Here is an 18653-nt window from a genome sequence, read left to right as displayed (position 1 = left end):
TCGTCATTTATCGACCGTGACCTCATTTCGATACCCGTCCCTCCCCCAGTCTGTTCCTTGATCTGATAGACCTCTAATTACTGAGCCTCAACTAATGAACCAGATGATGCGATGGCCATCTCCGAACCATCTACACTTTTGGTGTAGGCCAGTGGCTGAGAATGCCCTGGGGGAGTCATCGGCATAGCATCTGTTTGGGAGGGGTCAAGGGTCACTGCAGGGGTTTGTTAGTGGCCGGCCGCAGGGGCTTCGCTTCAAGGCAGCCTTGGTGGGCAAGAGTGGAGAAAGGCCGTTTCTGCCTACCGTCTGGGAGGGAACACCACCACTACGATACTTACTATATAGCGATCCATTTGCGAACCACATTCAGCAAACAGGCATCAATATCTACCATCAAACAGTATTTACACTTACAATCATCGTACTACTTTAGTCCCCAGGCATCAAACCATCCCGCACTAAAGCAAGTCATTTGTAGTACAGACCTAGTACCTGGCTTACACACTTTGGCCCTCTTTCAAACTACCCTCCGTCACTGGATTTCTATATAACCTCCACCACCTGCACTTGTTCTCAACAACCGAACAAACAACTCAATTCATCTCACAACACTTCAATCGATCACCACTATAAACTCTCAAGCTTCATCCTCTACCAAGCTGTCATCTCAACACTCACCACTTGTTATTGACAACATCATCTACAACCGTCGTCGTCGCAGCTCCAACACCGCTTCTCAACAGACTCATCTACAAAGAAACTACAACTTACCTCCGGTTATCATCCAAGAGGATCCCCCTCTGCGCAATCAGCGCCCTCAACAACACAGCACCGACACAATGTGCACTACAAACATCTACACATACGTCTACCCTGACGGACGTCGCGAGCAGTACTCTCAACCTACTCTCTGCGCCAACTCTCGTCACAACCAAGTCTGCGCCCAGAACTACCGCTTGGACCATCCTCCCACATACGTTTCTGCTTATGATGCTCCCGCATTCTCTTACACCTCACAACTGCCTCCTACTCCCCAGTACAGCCCTGCGCCCTCGACGCCGTCAGGCTCGCACCGCTCTGGAGACGAGTCAGACCGCTCCTACTCTAGCTCCAACAGCAAGAAGGATCGTTCATCAGGTGTCTATGTCAACGGTCAAAAGGTCCTCGACCTAAACCGCAAGCGTCGAGGATCTCGACACCACCAGGAGCGCATTGTCCTTGTCGACAGCCCTGCTTCCCCTCGCACTCCTCCTCAGCAATGGTCCGCTCCTGCTTCTCCCAACGGAAACACCTACATGGTCGACTCATCCCGGGACTCCAACCACCGCCGCCCCGTCATCGTCGATGAGCGAACTCTCCAGCCTGAGCGCCGTGTCCAGATCGAGGTCGTCGACAACCACCACCACCGCTCCAAGCACCACCGCCACGCCTCCAGCAGCTCCAAGGAAAGCCGCAACTCCAACGAAGACGAGGAGCGACGCCGCCGCCGCCACGAGGAGAAGCGACAGCAGGAGAAGGAGAAGCTTCTCCAGAAGCGCATCGCCGAAGCCAACCAGGTCATCGCCAGCCGTCCCGTCGCCGCTGCTCCTCTGGCTCCCAAGCGCTCAGCTACCTACAAGCGTCCATCTGTTGAGATCCCTGTTGATCAGATGCGCCGTCTGAGCTTCGAGGAGGAACGCCGTGACGACAAGGCCCGTCGCCTTGCTCGCCGCGAGGAGAAGAAGGAGGAGGAGGCACAGCGCGAGCGTCTCCGCGAGCGCATGCAGCCCAAGCGACGTCTGACAGTCGGAGCTGATACCAGACGCCCAACAGACATCTACGAGCCTATGTACCGCTACCAATGAGCGATGAATGTTCTTTGAACGTGTACTATTGTTTTGTTTCTTTCTTTCTGTCTTGTATCAACTGTTTCAACTATTGGATATCTTTCTTTTGTCTTAGCGAAGTTTAGCGATTTGATTTACGATTTGGGACTTGGGATTTGTATTAGACTTGAGGGAAAACATGATTTCTCTGTGTATATTTTTTCTTACTTTGGATAACAGTACGGGCGATAAGCAAGCCAGTTTTTAAAGGACTACAGGACACTTAGCTAGATGCAAGACAACAAAACAAGACAAAAAAAGGAATCCGGATTGGATTTTTGGTATCAACTTTTTAGTTCCTTCTGAATCAGTGATGTGAGCATGTATCTTAAAGTCAAGTCTTGACTACAACTCTTAGGAACAGTGGCTTGATCTAAAGCAGGTACAAAGACAAAAAAGAAAATATCACCATGTCTCATAGTGTAAGTGCCAAGGTTGTACACTGAGACATTGCAAAATGGCAGCCTTAAATCCCACTGTCAATATAAACAACTCCGGTCTCGGTAATAAAAGTGTAAAAAGGTGATCGATCTGCTACATGCATTAAGAACAGGGATCACCTGAACCAAAGTTCTATTTGGTGACAAGGTGGGGGTGGACAAAAGAGGGAAAACACCATGATTCGAAAGATGGGGTCGTTTTGGGACTTTGGTAGAGCTTCACCAAGTGAACACGAGGAGGGTTGTTCATGGGGATGGGTTAAATGCAGCATCACGGCGTTGTTCATACTGCAGTGCACGATAAGATGTAGAGACTAATGTCTGTTAGGAACAGATTCAGATGGATGCATAAAAGTCCTAACTACGTAATGTTGAACTCTCTTATCTGCCACAATTTAGGAATTGAGTTGGAAATGCCTTTTTTTGATTGCCTTGGTTGCCTAAATTGTACTACATGCTAATTTACCCCCCTTCCCACACACACTCAATTGAACAACCCCGCAATGTGCCGATCGAGACATTACCCGTTAAAGGGTCCTGTGACACCGTCGCACCCGGAATCTCAAGGCATCCATGGGAAAGGGTAGTTTACAGAAACAAGTGCAGGGGTCTGCTTGTGGCTTGAGATTGTGAGTCACTCGAGTGTGAGACATGCTGGATAGAGTACTGTTTTGGTAATGGCCGATGGATGCAGATCAAGCTGACAGGTACGATTCGGCAGTTGGAGAATTCATGAGTAAAATGTTTGATAAGATAATGACAGACTAAAAGACCATCATACGAATGTAAAGTAAACTAAAGGCAGGTGTTGAAGCCAAGCCAGCAAAGTGAAGCAGTGTTGGACTACTCCCATGCATCAGAAACAAGTGTTGAACTCATTTCAAACTTATGTTGAACCATTCCCCTCGTGATAAAAGTGACAGTATCAATTTAGTAGTCACTTCCACGACTGATAACCTCCTTGTTCGACTCTCGAAGCAGAATTGTCTAAACATGATCAGCATCAAATCGCTTCACAAATAGAAACATAAGACTTACGTGCTCAAACTGCGCGGAGTAAGAACCCTTGACATCCGCCAATGGTTCATACGCTTCGAGAATACCGTGCGATACCAACGAGTTTAACTAGGACACATCAGTATCTCATGTGAAGGCTAAAAGTAGGCGAATACTTACACCAGCCAGGTATCGATCTAAACCAAGACGGTCAAGGTATCGACGACAAAAGACAATAGTCCCGAATTGTTCTCTGATAACCTTGTGCAGCTTAGTCGCAGTCGCAAAAGGCAAATGGACATTCTTGGGCGCATCATGCTGCAGACCATAGCCATAAATGCCAACCTAACACACATCAGAAATGAATCACACACACAAACCAGTAAAACTTACATCGTCGTACAACTTTCCAGTACCAGTCGTTCCAAATGTCTCAATGGCAAACACCTCTCCCTCCTCCATCTTAGTCTGATCCTTGTTCTTGATAAACGGGATCGACTTTCCACCGTGGATTTGGTAATGTTTGATGTTATGCGCCGAGATGTTGCGGACTGGTTTGACGGGGTATGTCTTTCCGTTGATTTCGACTTCGTAGCTTTCCATCGCTTCTTGGATTGCAGCACTGACGTCGCAAATACGAACATCGATTCCAGAAGCCTAGAAAAATTAGACGAGTTTTGTTGATACAGATGTGTCACGTACCTTGATACCGCTGTTGGTAGCGTCTTTGACGGCAGCCAGGAGATTATCATACGTCGGATCAAAAGACATTGTAAACGCACTGTCTACAATCCATCCGTTGATCTGCACGCCGAAATCAACCTTCATGACATCCTCATACTTGAGAATAACGTCCTTTTGGCCTGGGTTAGGCGTGTAGTGCGCAGTCTCGTGATTCAGACAAAGACCCGTCGGAAAGCCCATTCCGGACTTGATGTTGTCGCCGGGTTCAATTCCCTGGTTTCCCAGAAGCGCACGGACACCGTCCTCAATGCCATTGGCAATCTCATTGAGGGTGTGGCCGGGCTTGACATTCTCTTGAGTCCACTGTCGGACCTGACGATGTACTTCTGCCGCTTTGCGATAGTCGTTCAGAAACGCAGGGTCCTCAAGCTGTTTTCGACCCTTGTAGCGAACTTCCTCAGCTGTAGTGCGAGCCGTGTTAAAGTCATCAGAGTAGCTCTGAATCTCACCAACGGGGTAGTCCTTGTTTGCAAAGAGCTCGCTCAGGGGAACCCTGGGAGGTGAAGATTGCTGCGAAGTAGTCTTCTTCTTCTTCTTTGGCTTTCTCTTCTTCTTTTTCTTAGCAGCTCCATCCGCGTTTATCGATCCGGTGGTAGCATTGATATCATCATCGTCGTCGTCGTCGCCCCCTTCGCCGCCGAGACTACCGTCTCCGTCACGGGCAAAATGAGCACCGCGTGGTTCTCCACCTGCGGAGGATGGCTTGGATGAGAGGGGTCCTTGGCCTGGAATGTGTGAGCTTGATTTATGCTTAGTGAGAGATGTGAGATTTTTGTACCATTGCCTCCATTGTAATCGTCTTCGGATGTCTTGGCGCCCATTTCGACATGAACGCTGATTCAATTGAGTCTTTGGTTGATGAATGAGTGAGTTGATGTGACGTCTGAGGATGAGGGAGAAGTTGGGGTAGACGGATAAATCGCGGCAGAAGCAATGTGGGAATGCTCGCGTGATTCACTTGATAAGCACTAACACGAGAAGGATTCCACTGCAGGGGATTTTTAATGGCAGTTAGGCAGTCTTGGTTGTCTATCTAGCCCAAGGGCTTGTTTTTTGCACTGTCCAAGACGTTATCATTGCTTGCAAACATGACCTCGAATCTGAGTCTTGAGACACGACTCACGATTGAGGCTCATCTACGCTTCATAAACTGCACAGCAACTATACATGTTCATGGATACATAACAAGTTGGCTTTATTCCCGGAGTGTTGATGGATCTGGGCGGGGCTAAGATGGATCCCATGAATCGGATCATCCGCTATAGCTTCGTACCAGATGCGAGGACCCTTATTTTTACGAGTCAAGGTGTCTTGGCGGATCGACGGACCATTGTTCGTTCGTCAACAAATCCAGGTATTTCAACGTATTGATTGGTTGATACATCTTGTTCAAACTTCGATATAAGTTCATAAAACCCGACGTATATGCCCGTGATCCCACTCAATGCCACGCCTAGAACATATGATAAGTATTAAAGACTACGGAGTATCACCTTTTTTCACTAAGAAGGATAACTCGCCAACACATTAAAGACTGCAGTGTCCCTCATAACCCTCTCTGTCAAGGCACACAGTCACTTACAATATGAACTTGGTGAATATGATGTAGTGTGTATTTAGTGTATCTGCATATACGCACTACAGATACTTATGACAATGTCGAAATGTCGAAATGTCGAAGCTCATGCATGAAACACCAAAGTAGGACAGTTAAAACAAGAAATCTATCTGAATAATGAACCAAGAACTGGTGGAAATCGACAGCCTATTTATTAAATGACATGATCCGACTACTATCCCGCGTTCTCCCCGCTGGAAGAAGTTCAATTGTGACACATAGCCATCGATGTCCTCATAAAGAATTATGGCAAAATGCAGTCAAGGCATAGACAAACGACAACGCAAATGTCTGACACCAACGGAAGCACTTGAAGAAAGACTGTTGCTGAATCTTTGACCACTTGTGTTGCCAAGATGGTGGCTCCTCCGGCTGTATACAACACCATAGGGAAGTATCGTTCTCGCCATCGAACCGACTGAAAGAGCAGCGACACGCATATCCAGTGAAGACATATTGCCACGCATATTATGAATAGCAGCGTCTCACAAGTAAAGGCCGGATGCAGAATAGACGGAAGAAATGACGGCGTGATGAGGGTTTTGGGATCGCAGGCCTGAAGTGAGTACGGGTTAGATGAGCAGCAGCGTAGTAGTAAGCGACATATCGGAAAGCTACATACCGGAAAGCTACCAAGGCAGGACTGTTGGGGCACTGAAGTGCTGAATAGTGTCGGTACGGTGATTGATAGTGCTGTGGATATGCAAGCTCCAGCTGTGAGCACGACCTTTGTTATGAAGGAGTGTTGAGTTTGTCGACTACAATCTTTCCATTGTTGTATAGAAGTATCTTCAAGAACGTCAACCTTTGTCGCCGACCGGTAGAAAAGCGCTTCGGCGTGATGCAGTCCAGCAATCGACATTGGGGTGTTTGGTAATGGGAATGAAGAAGCGTCCTCGTCAATAAAGTGTGTTGGCGAGCTATCCTTCTTAGTGAAAAAAAGTAATGCTTCTAACCGTAGTATAACAAAAATTCAATAGTATCGTCAATAAAGTAGTACTCTGGAGTTGGCGTCCCAGAATATATATCGCTGCGATGTTTTTCAAGAAGGAGCCTGGGGGAAAACATCGCAAAAGGTGTACTATACCTACCATCAGCAGAGCCGCAAAAACACCTCAGTTTCTGGTTGCGAACCAAGCGCCTAGTTCCGAACCAAGGGAGGGTTGAAAATGTGAGGAGAAGATCTGGTCTAGCCAACCACACGTAGACACGGACTGATATCAGCAAGCCACCATTGCGTAAGTTGTCAGGCTCTCTTAAGACGTTGAAGTAGTCTGCCGCCAGACGGCGAGGCCTCTATATTTTGGATCATTTCTTTATCGGGATCAAAAACTACCGCCTTCAAAAATATCAGATCAATTACACTGCTGAGAGAAAACACTACCGGATCCTGATTCCCCTTCCTTTCCTGCCGTCCTTCCTCTGCATTTGAACTCCAACTATTTGATTATACTTCATTCTATTATTTCTTTGTTTTTATAAGCGACAAATTTGTGAGAATCTCTTGCTTTTAGTATTGCCTGCCTTGTCCAAGTTGCGGCTGTCCACGCTGCCCGAACTGCTCGTTCTCAATAATCCGACTCTCTTCCGCTATTCTCGCCCAACCAAACAACCGTGGATCACCTAAAACAGAAACAAGCACAATCTAGAAGCTTGCGAGGCTTGAGATGAACCAATGTCTATTCCAATTCAATGCATTCCTAGCGATCGTGGTCCTCCTCTTCCGAAGTCAGGAGGAACGCCTATCATGGGCCCCCATCGCAACAAGTGTGTATGACAGCTCCCACCTCTGGAACCCAGAAAATTTCTTATAATTATAGGACTCTACTTCTTTGGCTAGCAAGTGGATTCGTCATTTGCGTGCTCGAGAAAGACGTGACCGGGAGGTAAGGTGCTTTTCAATTATCATGACTCTCACTGATTGCTCGTATCTAGATGCTGGAAGCAGCTGACACTCAATGCTCTGATGATATGGGGCATGTTCATGTTTGGGATTCAGCCATCTCTTCCGGACTCGGGTCTTTTGCTTCCAGTGTCCATCACAATATCAGTCCTGGTCAAGCAGGCCCGGAATCCACCTCTACCTCCTCTTCTCCCCTTCTAACTCCACCAAAACCATCCACCACTGGGCTACAATCTGTCCAATTGAGCGACGAGAGCTGCAATTCAAAGATGATGCGACAGCCAGAGACCAGACCTATATCCCAGGATCAACTAGTCGCAGAGGTCAAGGGCATATATGCTGGGTTGGTCATGGTAGAGACCAAATGCATCGAGGTTAACAACACTCTGTCAGCACCCAATACAGAAGCCAACAACAAGCTCCACAATGAGCAGTGGCAGGCTCTCATTGCCCTTCATCGCACATTACTCCATGAGCACCACGATTTCTTTCTTGCAAGTCAGCACCCGTCTGCTAGTCCAGCCCTTCGACGCCTAGCGTCCAAATACGCCATGCCTGCTCGCATGTGGAGGCACGGGATCCATTCGTTCCTGGAGCTACTTCGACATCGACTACCCTCTTCAATTGAGCATATGCTTAGTTTCATATACTTGGCCTATAGTATGATGGCTCTGCTGTATGAGACAGTATCTGCATTTGAAGATACCTGGATAGAATGTCTAGGTGATCTAGGCCGATACCGTATGGCGATCGAAGGCGACGACATCCGGGATCGCGAGGTCTGGACTGGAGTATCTAAACGTTGGTACAAGGCGCCGGGCACTTCCCCAAACACTGGTCGTCTGTATCATCATCTGGCCATTTTGACCCGGCCCAATGCACTCCAGCAGCTTTACTACTACACAAAGACACTCACAGTGCCTACCCCTTTCATCAGCGCAAGAGAGAACATCATGTCCTTATTCGACCCTGTCCTCTCTAACAATCCAACTCGTTTATCCCCAATTGATTCAGAATTTGTCCGTGCTCACGGGATCCTGTTCTCTGGCAAAAGCATAGAGTGCATGGAGCAAGTCAGTTCCATCTATACTTTCATCAATAATCTGGATGAACGTATAAGCAAGACTTCGAAGAAATGGCTGGAAGCAGGCTATGAAACAAAGTTGCTGTTTCCTCGTCTAGGCTCAGAACAAGCCCGAAGACCCCTCCCAGAAGATTTCGCAATCAGAGGTCGTCTTTACAGCGAGGATTACATCACCACAGACTGGCTTGATCTTGATGCAGGAGGTGATCTGGGATTTGACCCATTGGTGCTGGAACCATACTCACTACCCCCCTCTTACCACACCTACTGGTTTGAGTCAACCAAAGAACAGTTTTGGCTGTCTTATACCTACAGGTGCTCTCTTGTCACCAAGACCTTACATTCTGTCTCCAACTATCTCGCCATGATGGCTTGTTTTCAACTCGCAACAGCCCATCACTATTTCGATAGCTTTCTTCTCGCACCTAGTTGCGATTTACGGCTAGATAGCTTACAGGATAAAACACCCTATCCATTCATCGCTGATGCGTGCATAAGGGCAACATCAGTAGGTAGAAAGATGATGTCTAACCTCTGGCGTCCGGGAACCTGTAACCGAGCCGGTTTGCTTATGGCTCCGGGCTGTAGATTTGAAAACGGGAGGACCCTTTAGGTCTGATGGATTAATGGCCGAACTATTTGACGATTCTGCCTAATTACTGCAGCACTATTAGGTGCTGTCGCTTGGGCCCATTGTAGAGAGGCAAAGCTGGGAGGAACTTCCAACCACCTGAAGATAAGGTTTCCATCATAAATCATACTTTTTGAGTATAATGACTCCAATGCTCTCACGAGAGAACTTCCAACCACATCGTTTTATATCATGAAAAATAAGTGACCGGCTTTGCCTAATAACCTCTGTTCTTTCAAGGGTTGACTGTATTGGGTGGTTTATATAACGATTGATAGAACTAGAGCCTTGAATTTTATTCTCTTTACCAAGATATATTGTTGTTTCCATTCGATTCAGTGATTTATACAAGTTGGTGGCTGTTCATCGTAGACGAGTGTCTTGTCCCACTCGATACGTTGCAAAAGGAGTAATAAAGCCCGAGCGATCGTTTTGGATCTAGCTATCACAGCCTGAGAATTGATATGGGAAACCAAAAAGCTGCAAAGCGAAAAAAAAGTCGATGTTATGGGAAACCATATTGTATAAATTCATAACTCCGACGTATATGCCCATCATCCCACGCAATGCCACGCCTAGACCTAAAATATATGACAAGTACAGTGCTCAGTCAAATGCCGCAAAACTATATGCATGTCCCAGAAGAAGAGAATAAAAATGACATGCACCCCTATGTAGTATGCCCCAAACCATATTGTAAAATATCAGCGCCAGCATTCTACGCTGCTGGCTGAACCGCACCGCGCGGTCGCGGCTTGAGAGTTAATATGGGAACATCCATATTGTCAAAACGATACCGGGATGTCTTGTCTTTGAGTAGCTCGTAGTGTTTCTGTAGTCGGCTTTCACCAACAACTAGCTCGAAACCAACGAGGAAACAGAAGCTTATCTCTAGTCTAGCCAATTCTGCTTCGCTGACGCCACCAACCTTTGCCATCTTGGCATGAGGATAAGACAAATCTTCAAGAGCTTTCATTGCTACTCGCAGACCGGCCAGAACCAAACGATGGGCGTTGCGTCGGGTAACGGGAATGGCTCGCTCCTCGACGGCTAATCGGTGTATGTACAGAGATGTCGCGAGGTACACTGCAGTGCTCATTGGGCAGAATTGGTGTAGTCGTTGAAGATACTGGTTGATCGTAATAGGAGGCTCATTCTTGCTGTAGAATTTGCGCGTGATGGCGCTGTGTTGTAGGTTTACCGGTTGGGAATCGGCTCCAACGACAACGTATGGCTCTGATTGAGGCGGAGGCGACATCAGGCCTGGGTGAGGCTTCAACCGTACACCATCAATATCTTCGGGCTCTTTGAATTCAGGCTTGGCTTCTTTGGCAGCCAATCTCTTGGCCTCCAGTTCAGCCTGTTTCCGTAGTCTTGTCAAACTCCGGTCCGAGTATGACCGCACGATATTCTCCTTCTCGGCCTGCATACCACTCATGTGCGGTACGGTGGGAGACTTTGGAGGTGGTGTCGGAGGAACATCGCCAGTTATTCTAACAAGAACTTCGACGCCAGCAATTAACATAGCCAGAGCTTCTGATGGTGCCATCTGGAAAAGGTCATGATCGGCGGGTTTCGGCGCGGAGTGGCTCTCGTCGGCGATCAATTGGGGATCTGTTGCGGGAACCGGAGGTGGTCGATCGATGATAGAATCAGGATGTCGCAGAGGAATTGTAGCGGCCTGCGCCTCGGTTGTTAGAGTCTGATAAGACATGGCTTGGTATGTAGTGTTGTTATTGTTGTTGTTGTTGATCAAGATACAGAAGTATCGTCGCGTCTCAATCGTTTAAGGCGCTGGGCAATATCCGGGTCGACACGTTTCATGATCCCTCGTCTGACGAGAAAGAAAAACACGAGAAGGATGATTTTTTTCTGATCACGGGCTGGGACTAGTTTTTGTTGTTGCTTTGGGCGTCAAGTCGAGCGCAAACTTGCGACGTTCAAGTGGGACGAGAATGCGGAAGTGGGCCTTTTTGATCTGGACCTGGGACCTGGGACCCTTGAAAATGGAGGAGTCCCGTACCGGTATCCGTAAATGCGAGTACTAAGAGGAGAACAAAAACAGGGTCCGTGATGGTGGGTTCTTATATCGATGTTAGGTATGGGAATCGTATCGCAACGGTCGAGAGGAGAAACGAGAAACAAGAACGATATAAGCCGGACCGACTACGTTAGCGTGCCGAGGGGCGAAACAAGAGAAATGAGATGATGGAGAGTCCGAGATGAGTCGATAGCTTAATGGAGTAGTAGTTGTTCGGCATGAAAGGACGGGAATAAGTAGTCAAGGATTAAGAAATGGCGAGATCGAATATAAACAGTCATCTCTTTTTCTATCAATTGATTGTAACCATCAGTGATTGCCCAACCTCACAGAACGCAGGCAGAAGCAGCACCTGCCCGCACATGCATGCACCTACCGTCTTTCAGATCAACTAAACTACCTAGGCAGGTATGCATGGACTTCCACCTGCGCCTTCCCCCCCCTCCCGAGCTTGGATTTTTTTACTTGTCACGAGCACGTGGTGCGGGGGAAATTATAAGATGAGAGATGTTAGTCAGTGATAATCATGATCAGAGTTGCATTTCCCATATTTCATTTACCAGATTCGGCTTGTCGTACTAGTCTAGTCATGTTCTAGATCAGTTTTCAAACTCAAACTGATTGAAGGTGATATTTTGCGGTAGTTCCCGACAATAGATAGGCCAGACATCGTGCTATGTCTACTGAATTTAGGTACAATGGGATCTAGAACAGATGATAAATAGAAACAAAGAGCCGCAAAGAGATGATCATCTCCCCCGCCAAGCCTCTATTTAGGCGTCGTCTGATGTTTTTTCCCGGCGTCAAAACATGCGGCGTGGAAATGGGGGTACCCCCAGATTTCACTCTGTCTTTCAAGGGTCTTGACTCCTGCTGACCCTGGGGCCGCATGAAAGGAACAAGACACCATTCACCAACCATTCGCTCTCATATATACGCGCTTATTTTTCCTTGATCGCGTTCTCTCTCTTCTCCATATCAACACTAATTTATCAGCCACGAATCAGGAATTCAGTGGCAATAAAAAGCAAATGACTTGCCCAACTAATGCGAATGCGGAACGAGGTCGGCAACTTTAGCCTTATCGACTCTCCCTGTCACTGGTTTCAGACCCTGGATAGTATCGGAATTCAGGCCCGAGCATTTAATTCTCGTTGCATTAAAGATCTGCAATAGTCTCGCATTGTTGTGTCGCATGATCAAATTGTGACAGGGACCAGCACAAGACATTAGGCTCAGACAGTCAACACCCACGCTTCATACAAGTGATCCCCAATCGACGTGGGGGCTCGTGATACTAATGCAATTGATTCTCAAATACGCGGTTGGATTCGTTAAACCATGCCCCCTCCCAATGCAGCCATGAATGCAAACCTGACAAACAATACCAATGGCACTCAGCCTCAAGGTCTAGAACCTCCACATTAAACTAACAGTCTGACGCAACCTTGCAGTCTACAACTGCCGTTTGACCAGCCTGAACCTTGGCGATGGCCTCCTTCAGCACACTCTCCAGATCCGACGCCTTGTCGACCCTTGCAGCGTGAATATCTCCACCTGCAGCAGCCTTGGCAATGCCTGCATAATCCGGTACAGGATCAAAAGAAATGTTGATCTCTTCATTTGTCGCCTTGGATCCAAGACCATCAGGGTGAACCAGCAATAGAGACCGACGAGGAGCGTTCCAACCTATCACTTGTTAGCCATGAATCTCTGCATCTGTCAAGTGTCACTTACCCTTGTTGTTGAGCACAATAGTCAGCACTGGAATCTTGTACCGTCTTGAAATCCAGTACACGCTTCCAGGAACGGTAAAGAGATATGTTCCATCTCCCACAATCTGCACCACGAATTTACCCTTGTTTGTGCCGCCATTCTCAGCATCTGTCGCCAACTTGATACCCAGCGCACCACCGCCAGACCAACCGAGACCGCCACCGCCGCAGTTGATCCATGAACCAGGAATCGTGGGCTGCACATTATCGTGCACGAACCCAGTGTTGGTGACAGCCTCAATGGCCCAAATTGTATCTTCAGGACAGAGATCCTTGAGCTTCTTGCTGAGATGTCCTGTACCGAAGCTGCCGTCTGCAAGAGGCTCAGCACCCTTGGCGATAGTAGCCAACTTATTCTCGTGGATCTCCGCGCGCTCCTTTTCTGCTGCCTTAGCTGTGTTGGACTGAAGCTTGCTAGAGAATTCCTTCTTGTCAAGAGCTCGCGTGATTTGCTCTACTGATGCCAGCGCATCAGCCTTGTAGCGCGCGTCGGCCTGGATGTAGTGAGTAGGCATCTGCTGCTTCAAGGGATCAACGTCGATGTGGAAGATCTTGGCATCTGCCCTGGGTTTGCAGCGGGTCTGAACCCAGGGGACATCACAGTCCAGAACAATAATGGTGTCTGCCGTGGTGACAGCTTCGTGAACACCAAACGCGAGACCTACCCAAGCAGGGTGGTCTGCAGGGAAGCACATATCGCAACCACCTGTATCCAAAACCCTCAATCCCTTGACCTTGTCAGCCAACTCCACCAGCGCAGCGGGAACCTTGTGGTTTCGTCCACTGTATCCCGTCACCAGTAGAGGAGCTTTTGCGCCGGCTAGCGCATTTGCGATTTTGTCAACGGCACTCGTGGGAAGTCCACCGAGTTCAACTGGCTCCCAGTGCTCTTGCTTAAGTGAATAAGGTTTCAGGTCAGCCTCAAGAATCTCTCGAGCGCTGCATAGATACACGGGGCCTTGGGGATCTGATGTGGCGAATTGGAGTGCTCGGTTGACCATTTGCTTGACGTTGGCTCCTGTCTTGATCTCGCCTGTGTATCGGCAATATTGAGAGACGATTTGTTTCTGGTCTGGTACATCTTGGATCCAGTGGATGTACTCTGTGCGGCTTCCGCGGTGTTCGCCTTCTTGTGTGAACGGTGACAGACCAGCGAATACCAACACTGGGGCTCGGCCTGTAGAAGCGTTGTGGACAGCTGCTCCGAGACCTTGGGTACCGACATCAACGTGCACAATAACACACTGAGGCTTGCCTGTTAATCTAGCATATCCATCAGCCATAGACATCGCTACCATCTACAATCCGTCAGTTTTATTCACAAAGCATTGAGTCTCATACATACCTCGTTCGGACACGTAATAATCTTGGGAAACTTTCCCTTCTTCTCTCGCTGCCCCTTAACCATAGCCTCAATGATACTGGGATGATCTGTTCCCAGGTTGACGAAGCAATGCGTTATGCCTGCATCCCAGATCGCCTCGAAAAAGGCAAAGGATGCTGTGTACATGTCTTCACTAGCGGTGGAGTATGGACGAGCCATAACTGCTGTAGGCGAGACATTGTGAATTGCTGTTGAGGCTTTGGGTGTTGCTGATAGAGATAGGGATGTGTTTCGCCCGTCTCTTTGAGAAATGACAGAGGCGGCGGCTACACTTTGGTATCTACGCACTGAAGACTGAAGTTGGCCGGGACGGCACCTCGAGAGGCCTGAAGCGGCCAATCTTGAGCGTTGTAGCAGTGTCATGATGAGATTATATCTAGATTCATGTTAGTTTCTAAGTGTAACAAACAGTATCGTGTATGAGGTTAGGGTATAAGTGATGTCACAAGGAACAGCCTCAAACATCATACCTTGTGTAAAAACGTATAAACCCCAAACCAATCAACTCTCAAGATATTTCAAAGAGATGGTGTATTGATCAAAGACCTGTTATTGATGAATATGAAGAAACCAAATCAAGAACAAGCTTCCAAGCCCGGGTTTTGTTGCCCGCTCCCCCTCCCCCGCAAAAAGGGCCCCCTTTTCACAATGAACCATCTTTGACGTTCACGAACCCATCAAAACGCCCTTTGTTGTGTCAAGCGGGTCCGTTTCTGCTTGTAAAAGCCGTGTCTGGCCGTTTTTATCACGCGGCGAGTGTTGCGAGACTTGGTCTGAGTTACGGTGACAAGATAGTGCGGGGTTGGGAGGGTACTAATGTCAAAGTGTGGAAATAGGGCGTTTTTGACAAGGTTTTGTTACTGTCTGAGATGTGAGACAGTGCAGATAGATTACAGGGTTTTGAGGGATCATAGGTGAGGACAAGAGGTCACTTATATCTTCTACTTCAGTGTTCGACCACTCCCGTCTTTGCTGGCGAGTTGTTAACCATTCATTGTTGATATCTATCTGTTCGTGCTGTTACCCCGGATTTTGAATGATCCCCACCAACTTAGTTGACGCCAGAAGCTTTACGCGGGGAAATCATGACACTAGAAAGCTGAAGCGGGTCACTATTCATCACGGTACGTGATAACAAACAACCCGTGACAATACAAGATATCGGTGAGAAGAATGGCAAACTGCAGTCGATAACGGCTGTCTATCTTCAATCTGTTCAACTCCGGCCTCTGTCGGTATCCGTCGGAGCCGTGGTTGACAATCTCATTCCTCATTCGTCCACTGTGTCATCTCGTGACGGTTCTTTAATTACACCAATTCCGCTCATTAGGCCGGGTCAACGCTTTGCGGGTTGTGAAAGACATCCGTTGGGTCCCACACCTTCTTCAACTCCCGCAATCGTGGTAGGTTGTCCGCCCAGTAAAGCTTTTGAGCCGCCTTTCGGTCCGCCCAAGGATCGATATACCCGGCGTAAGTGGAGTGGGCGCCCGGAGCCGACCGTTGGATCCGCTTATGAACTCCGTCCAAGAGTTCCTGTGTCGCTGCCGACACTTTCCCCACTCCGATGCCGTACGACTGATACATGATGATACTGTTTCGGTGCGGGTATGCCGTCGCATCAGCAGGTATGTCCATCATTGCGCCGCCCTCAGAGTTGAAAATGATTGTAACAGCTGCCAATTCACTGCGTTTCTCCTCCAAGTATTTGAAGAGGTCGGTAATTGCCTTGTCGCTGAGTAAATCCTGCTCACTGAGAGATAGCGATTTGCCATAAAATGCTGTTGGTACACTGCCCAAAGCACATCCAGCTGCCTCTGCTTCGTGAAGTAAAAGGGCCGCCCAGTCCGTTATCCATGCATTACTTCTGAATGTTCCAGGCAGTCGAGAAGGGATTCCGGTTATCATGAATTGGGATCTTGTGCCAAAGAATGTCCCGGTGATGAGTGCTCCGAAAGGTTGAACGATAAATAGGCTCGAAAATCGACGGTCCATGTCTGGATCTCCCACCACGGCCTGCCACTCTCTGTACAACTTGGCCATCTTATCATGCGAGGTGAAGGCAAATTTGTAGCTGTATTGGACGACTCTGCCAGGTTCTGGGTGGGTTTTTACCATAAACTTGGTCACAATACCGAAACTTGCACCGGCGCCGCGCAATGCCCAGAACAGACCCGAATTCTTGGTATAGCTGGCCCTCTGGACCGTACCGTCGGCAGTGACGACTTCGATTTCGAGGATATGATCGAGCGCGCTTCCCCACTGGCGAGAAATTGGCCCAAGACCGCCCTGTTAAGTGTCAGACGAGTAGATAAAGGGCCAATAGACATACCACTGTCAAATGCCCTCCGGTGCCTACTCCTGGGCATGTTCCGTGGGCGATGGCTCGTCTCCCATTTGCGTGCAGATGCTCATCCAACTCGCCCAGATTCATGCCCGCGCCGAACGAGGCATACCACGTCTTGTTGTTCATGCTGAAGTCTTTGAAGTTGTCCAGATCAATAGATATAGCTCCATCTACACCTCCCAAACCATAGTTTCTACAAAATTAGCTCTGCCGTGCTCTCGGTTCGGGATACATACCCGTAGGAGTGGCCTCCAGACAAGGCCTGCACTTTAACTCCATGCTTGGTGGCGCACTTGACAGTTTCGGCGACTTGGATGACGGTTTGAGGTCGAATAACAGCGGCTGGGACAACTGGGAATTCGAGGTTGAACGGTATCGACCACCAAGCATAGAGTGGATCGCCTGGGTACCTGACACAGTTGATTTGGTTGGCACAGACAGTATTGAGACAGTCTTGGAGGGGAGTGCTGTTTCCGTTACCCATGTTGAAAGATGCATACAATAATCTGCTCGGTGGTGATGATGAAGTTATGATAGGGGAAGAAAGTGAGGTTTTCACCACCACAAGTAGGGTAATTCGAGTTGGTGTTTAGGGGAGGTTTTATGCGACATCGCACCTAAAAGCACTGCTCTTTGGGTGTTTAGATTATCGCAACTTTAGTACCTAAGAGCAAACAATCAGGTGTGTGACTGAAGGTCGCCGGCCGTCAGGCAGCTGCCTAAGGAAGGTGCCAGCCAGCTCTTGCTTGTACAAACACTCAACTTCGAATGCCCGGCTTAGTAACCGATAAATTGTATTTACGTCTTTTTTCCCTGAAGCTTTTGCTTCAACTTCTGTATAGATTTCGCTCCCTTCTTCAGCACAAAAGTGGCATATTCTCCATGTCCCTCCATATCCCTTGAAGCGCGCTTCTTGATATTTATATACTCGATACAATCTTCTTCCGTCTCCCCGATTGGAACGACGATTCCAAGATACCGAAACAAAATAGCATTGAGGATCATCCGACACATGCGTCCGTTGCCGTCTTGAAAGGGATGAATCTCGACAAATCTGAGCGAGTATTTCGACGCAAGCGAAAACAGGTCCAAACCGTTATCCCCTTCCTGGAGTTCCCTCTTAATATTGGCACACATCTCGGTCATCTTGGCTGGGACGAATTTGGGCATAATAAACATGGTGCTGCCCGCACCCACAGGAACTGTGCGATATTTGCCCGCGTATCTCTCGTAGGGCACTTCTGGATATTCAGGGTCGATGATTGAAACGCCTTTGCAGAGGATCGCGTGCGTATCTTTTATGAGTTCTTCTGACATGTCCTCTCCCAGAAAAACGAAGCGACGGAGGATGTGCTGGTAGGCTTTCATGTGTTGTACGACTTCGCGTTGACCTCGGATATCGTCTGAATCACCGCCCACAGAAGGATCCAACCCTTGAAGTACTTGGTGACAGTGATTAAATGTTGCTTCCCAATGTAGTCCAGCCCACTCTATCATGTTGCTCCCGTATATCGCGTGAATCACTGAATCGTTGGTCCATTTGATAAGAGTCTCCTTGTACTCTGGCGTAGCTGTGTGGTTTGCGGTTATGGAACCGAGATATCGCATAGCCTTTTCGAATAGAGCCTCTGGATCTTGGTCGTCGCTGTGGGTACGGTAGGTATCATCCAAGGAGATAGCTACTCGTACTGGAGGCCAGTTCGTCATGTCGCAGTCTGTATCCATTTTGATCGTGTGGTTGGCAAGATTTCAAGCGTGGTGTCAGTTATGTGTAGTATTTAGGCTAGAAGAATAAAAGAATAATTATGTTGCTTATTTATACTCTGGA

General features: G+C 48.1%; 7 protein-coding genes across 7 annotated transcripts, besides 2 other annotated features; 2 read left to right on the top strand and 5 right to left on the bottom strand.

Moving 5' to 3' along the window:
• Positions 1–839: 839 nt before the first annotated feature.
• Positions 840–1844, top strand: FPSE_01695 (uncharacterized protein; the record flags this gene model as incomplete). Its single annotated transcript, XM_009254815.1, has 1 exon — positions 840–1844. The coding sequence occupies one exon, from the start codon at positions 840–842 to the stop codon at positions 1842–1844; it is 1005 nt and encodes a 334-aa protein (XP_009253090.1).
• Positions 1845–3235: 1391 nt separating this feature from the next.
• FPSE_01696 (uncharacterized protein) lies at positions 3236–4866 on the bottom strand (the record flags this gene model as incomplete). Its single annotated transcript, XM_009254816.1, has 6 exons — positions 3236–3292; positions 3344–3430; positions 3482–3646; positions 3695–3958; positions 4004–4770; positions 4824–4866. The coding sequence occupies 6 exons, from the start codon at positions 4864–4866 to the stop codon at positions 3236–3238; spliced, it is 1383 nt and encodes a 460-aa protein (XP_009253091.1).
• Positions 4567–4606: a microsatellite.
• A 2472-nt stretch (positions 4867–7338) lies between the features above and the next one.
• FPSE_01697 (uncharacterized protein) lies at positions 7339–9384 on the top strand (the record flags this gene model as incomplete). The annotated part of the gene is made up of 4 exons (XM_009254817.1): positions 7339–7430; positions 7504–7549; positions 7599–9158; positions 9325–9384. The coding sequence occupies 4 exons, from the start codon at positions 7339–7341 to the stop codon at positions 9382–9384; spliced, it is 1758 nt and encodes a 585-aa protein (XP_009253092.1).
• A 615-nt stretch (positions 9385–9999) lies between these two features.
• FPSE_01698 (uncharacterized protein) lies at positions 10000–10995 on the bottom strand (the record flags this gene model as incomplete). Its single annotated transcript, XM_009254818.1, has 1 exon — positions 10000–10995. The coding sequence occupies one exon, from the start codon at positions 10993–10995 to the stop codon at positions 10000–10002; it is 996 nt and encodes a 331-aa protein (XP_009253093.1).
• A 14-nt stretch (positions 10996–11009) lies between these two features.
• Positions 11010–11032: a microsatellite.
• Positions 11033–12751: 1719 nt separating this feature from the next.
• On the bottom strand, positions 12752–14844 carry FPSE_01699 (uncharacterized protein; the record flags this gene model as incomplete). Its single annotated transcript, XM_009254819.1, has 3 exons — positions 12752–13011; positions 13060–14395; positions 14443–14844. The coding sequence occupies 3 exons, from the start codon at positions 14842–14844 to the stop codon at positions 12752–12754; spliced, it is 1998 nt and encodes a 665-aa protein (XP_009253094.1).
• A 963-nt stretch (positions 14845–15807) lies between these two features.
• Positions 15808–17309, bottom strand: FPSE_01700 (uncharacterized protein; the record flags this gene model as incomplete). The annotated part of the gene is made up of 3 exons (XM_009254820.1): positions 15808–16767; positions 16811–17018; positions 17062–17309. 3 exons carry the CDS (start codon positions 17307–17309, stop codon positions 15808–15810), a joined length of 1416 nt encoding a protein of 471 aa, XP_009253095.1.
• A 314-nt stretch (positions 17310–17623) lies between these two features.
• On the bottom strand, positions 17624–18550 carry FPSE_01701 (uncharacterized protein; the record flags this gene model as incomplete). Its single annotated transcript, XM_009254821.1, has 1 exon — positions 17624–18550. One exon carries the CDS (start codon positions 18548–18550, stop codon positions 17624–17626), a length of 927 nt encoding a protein of 308 aa, XP_009253096.1.
• Positions 18551–18653: the final 103 nt, after the last annotated feature.

Source organism: Fusarium pseudograminearum, chromosome 4 (assembly GCF_000303195.2).
Source record: "Fusarium pseudograminearum CS3096 chromosome 4, whole genome shotgun sequence".
NCBI classification, from domain to species: domain Eukaryota; kingdom Fungi; phylum Ascomycota; class Sordariomycetes; order Hypocreales; family Nectriaceae; genus Fusarium; species Fusarium pseudograminearum.
This window is presented reverse-complemented; position numbering and strand designations above follow the sequence as displayed.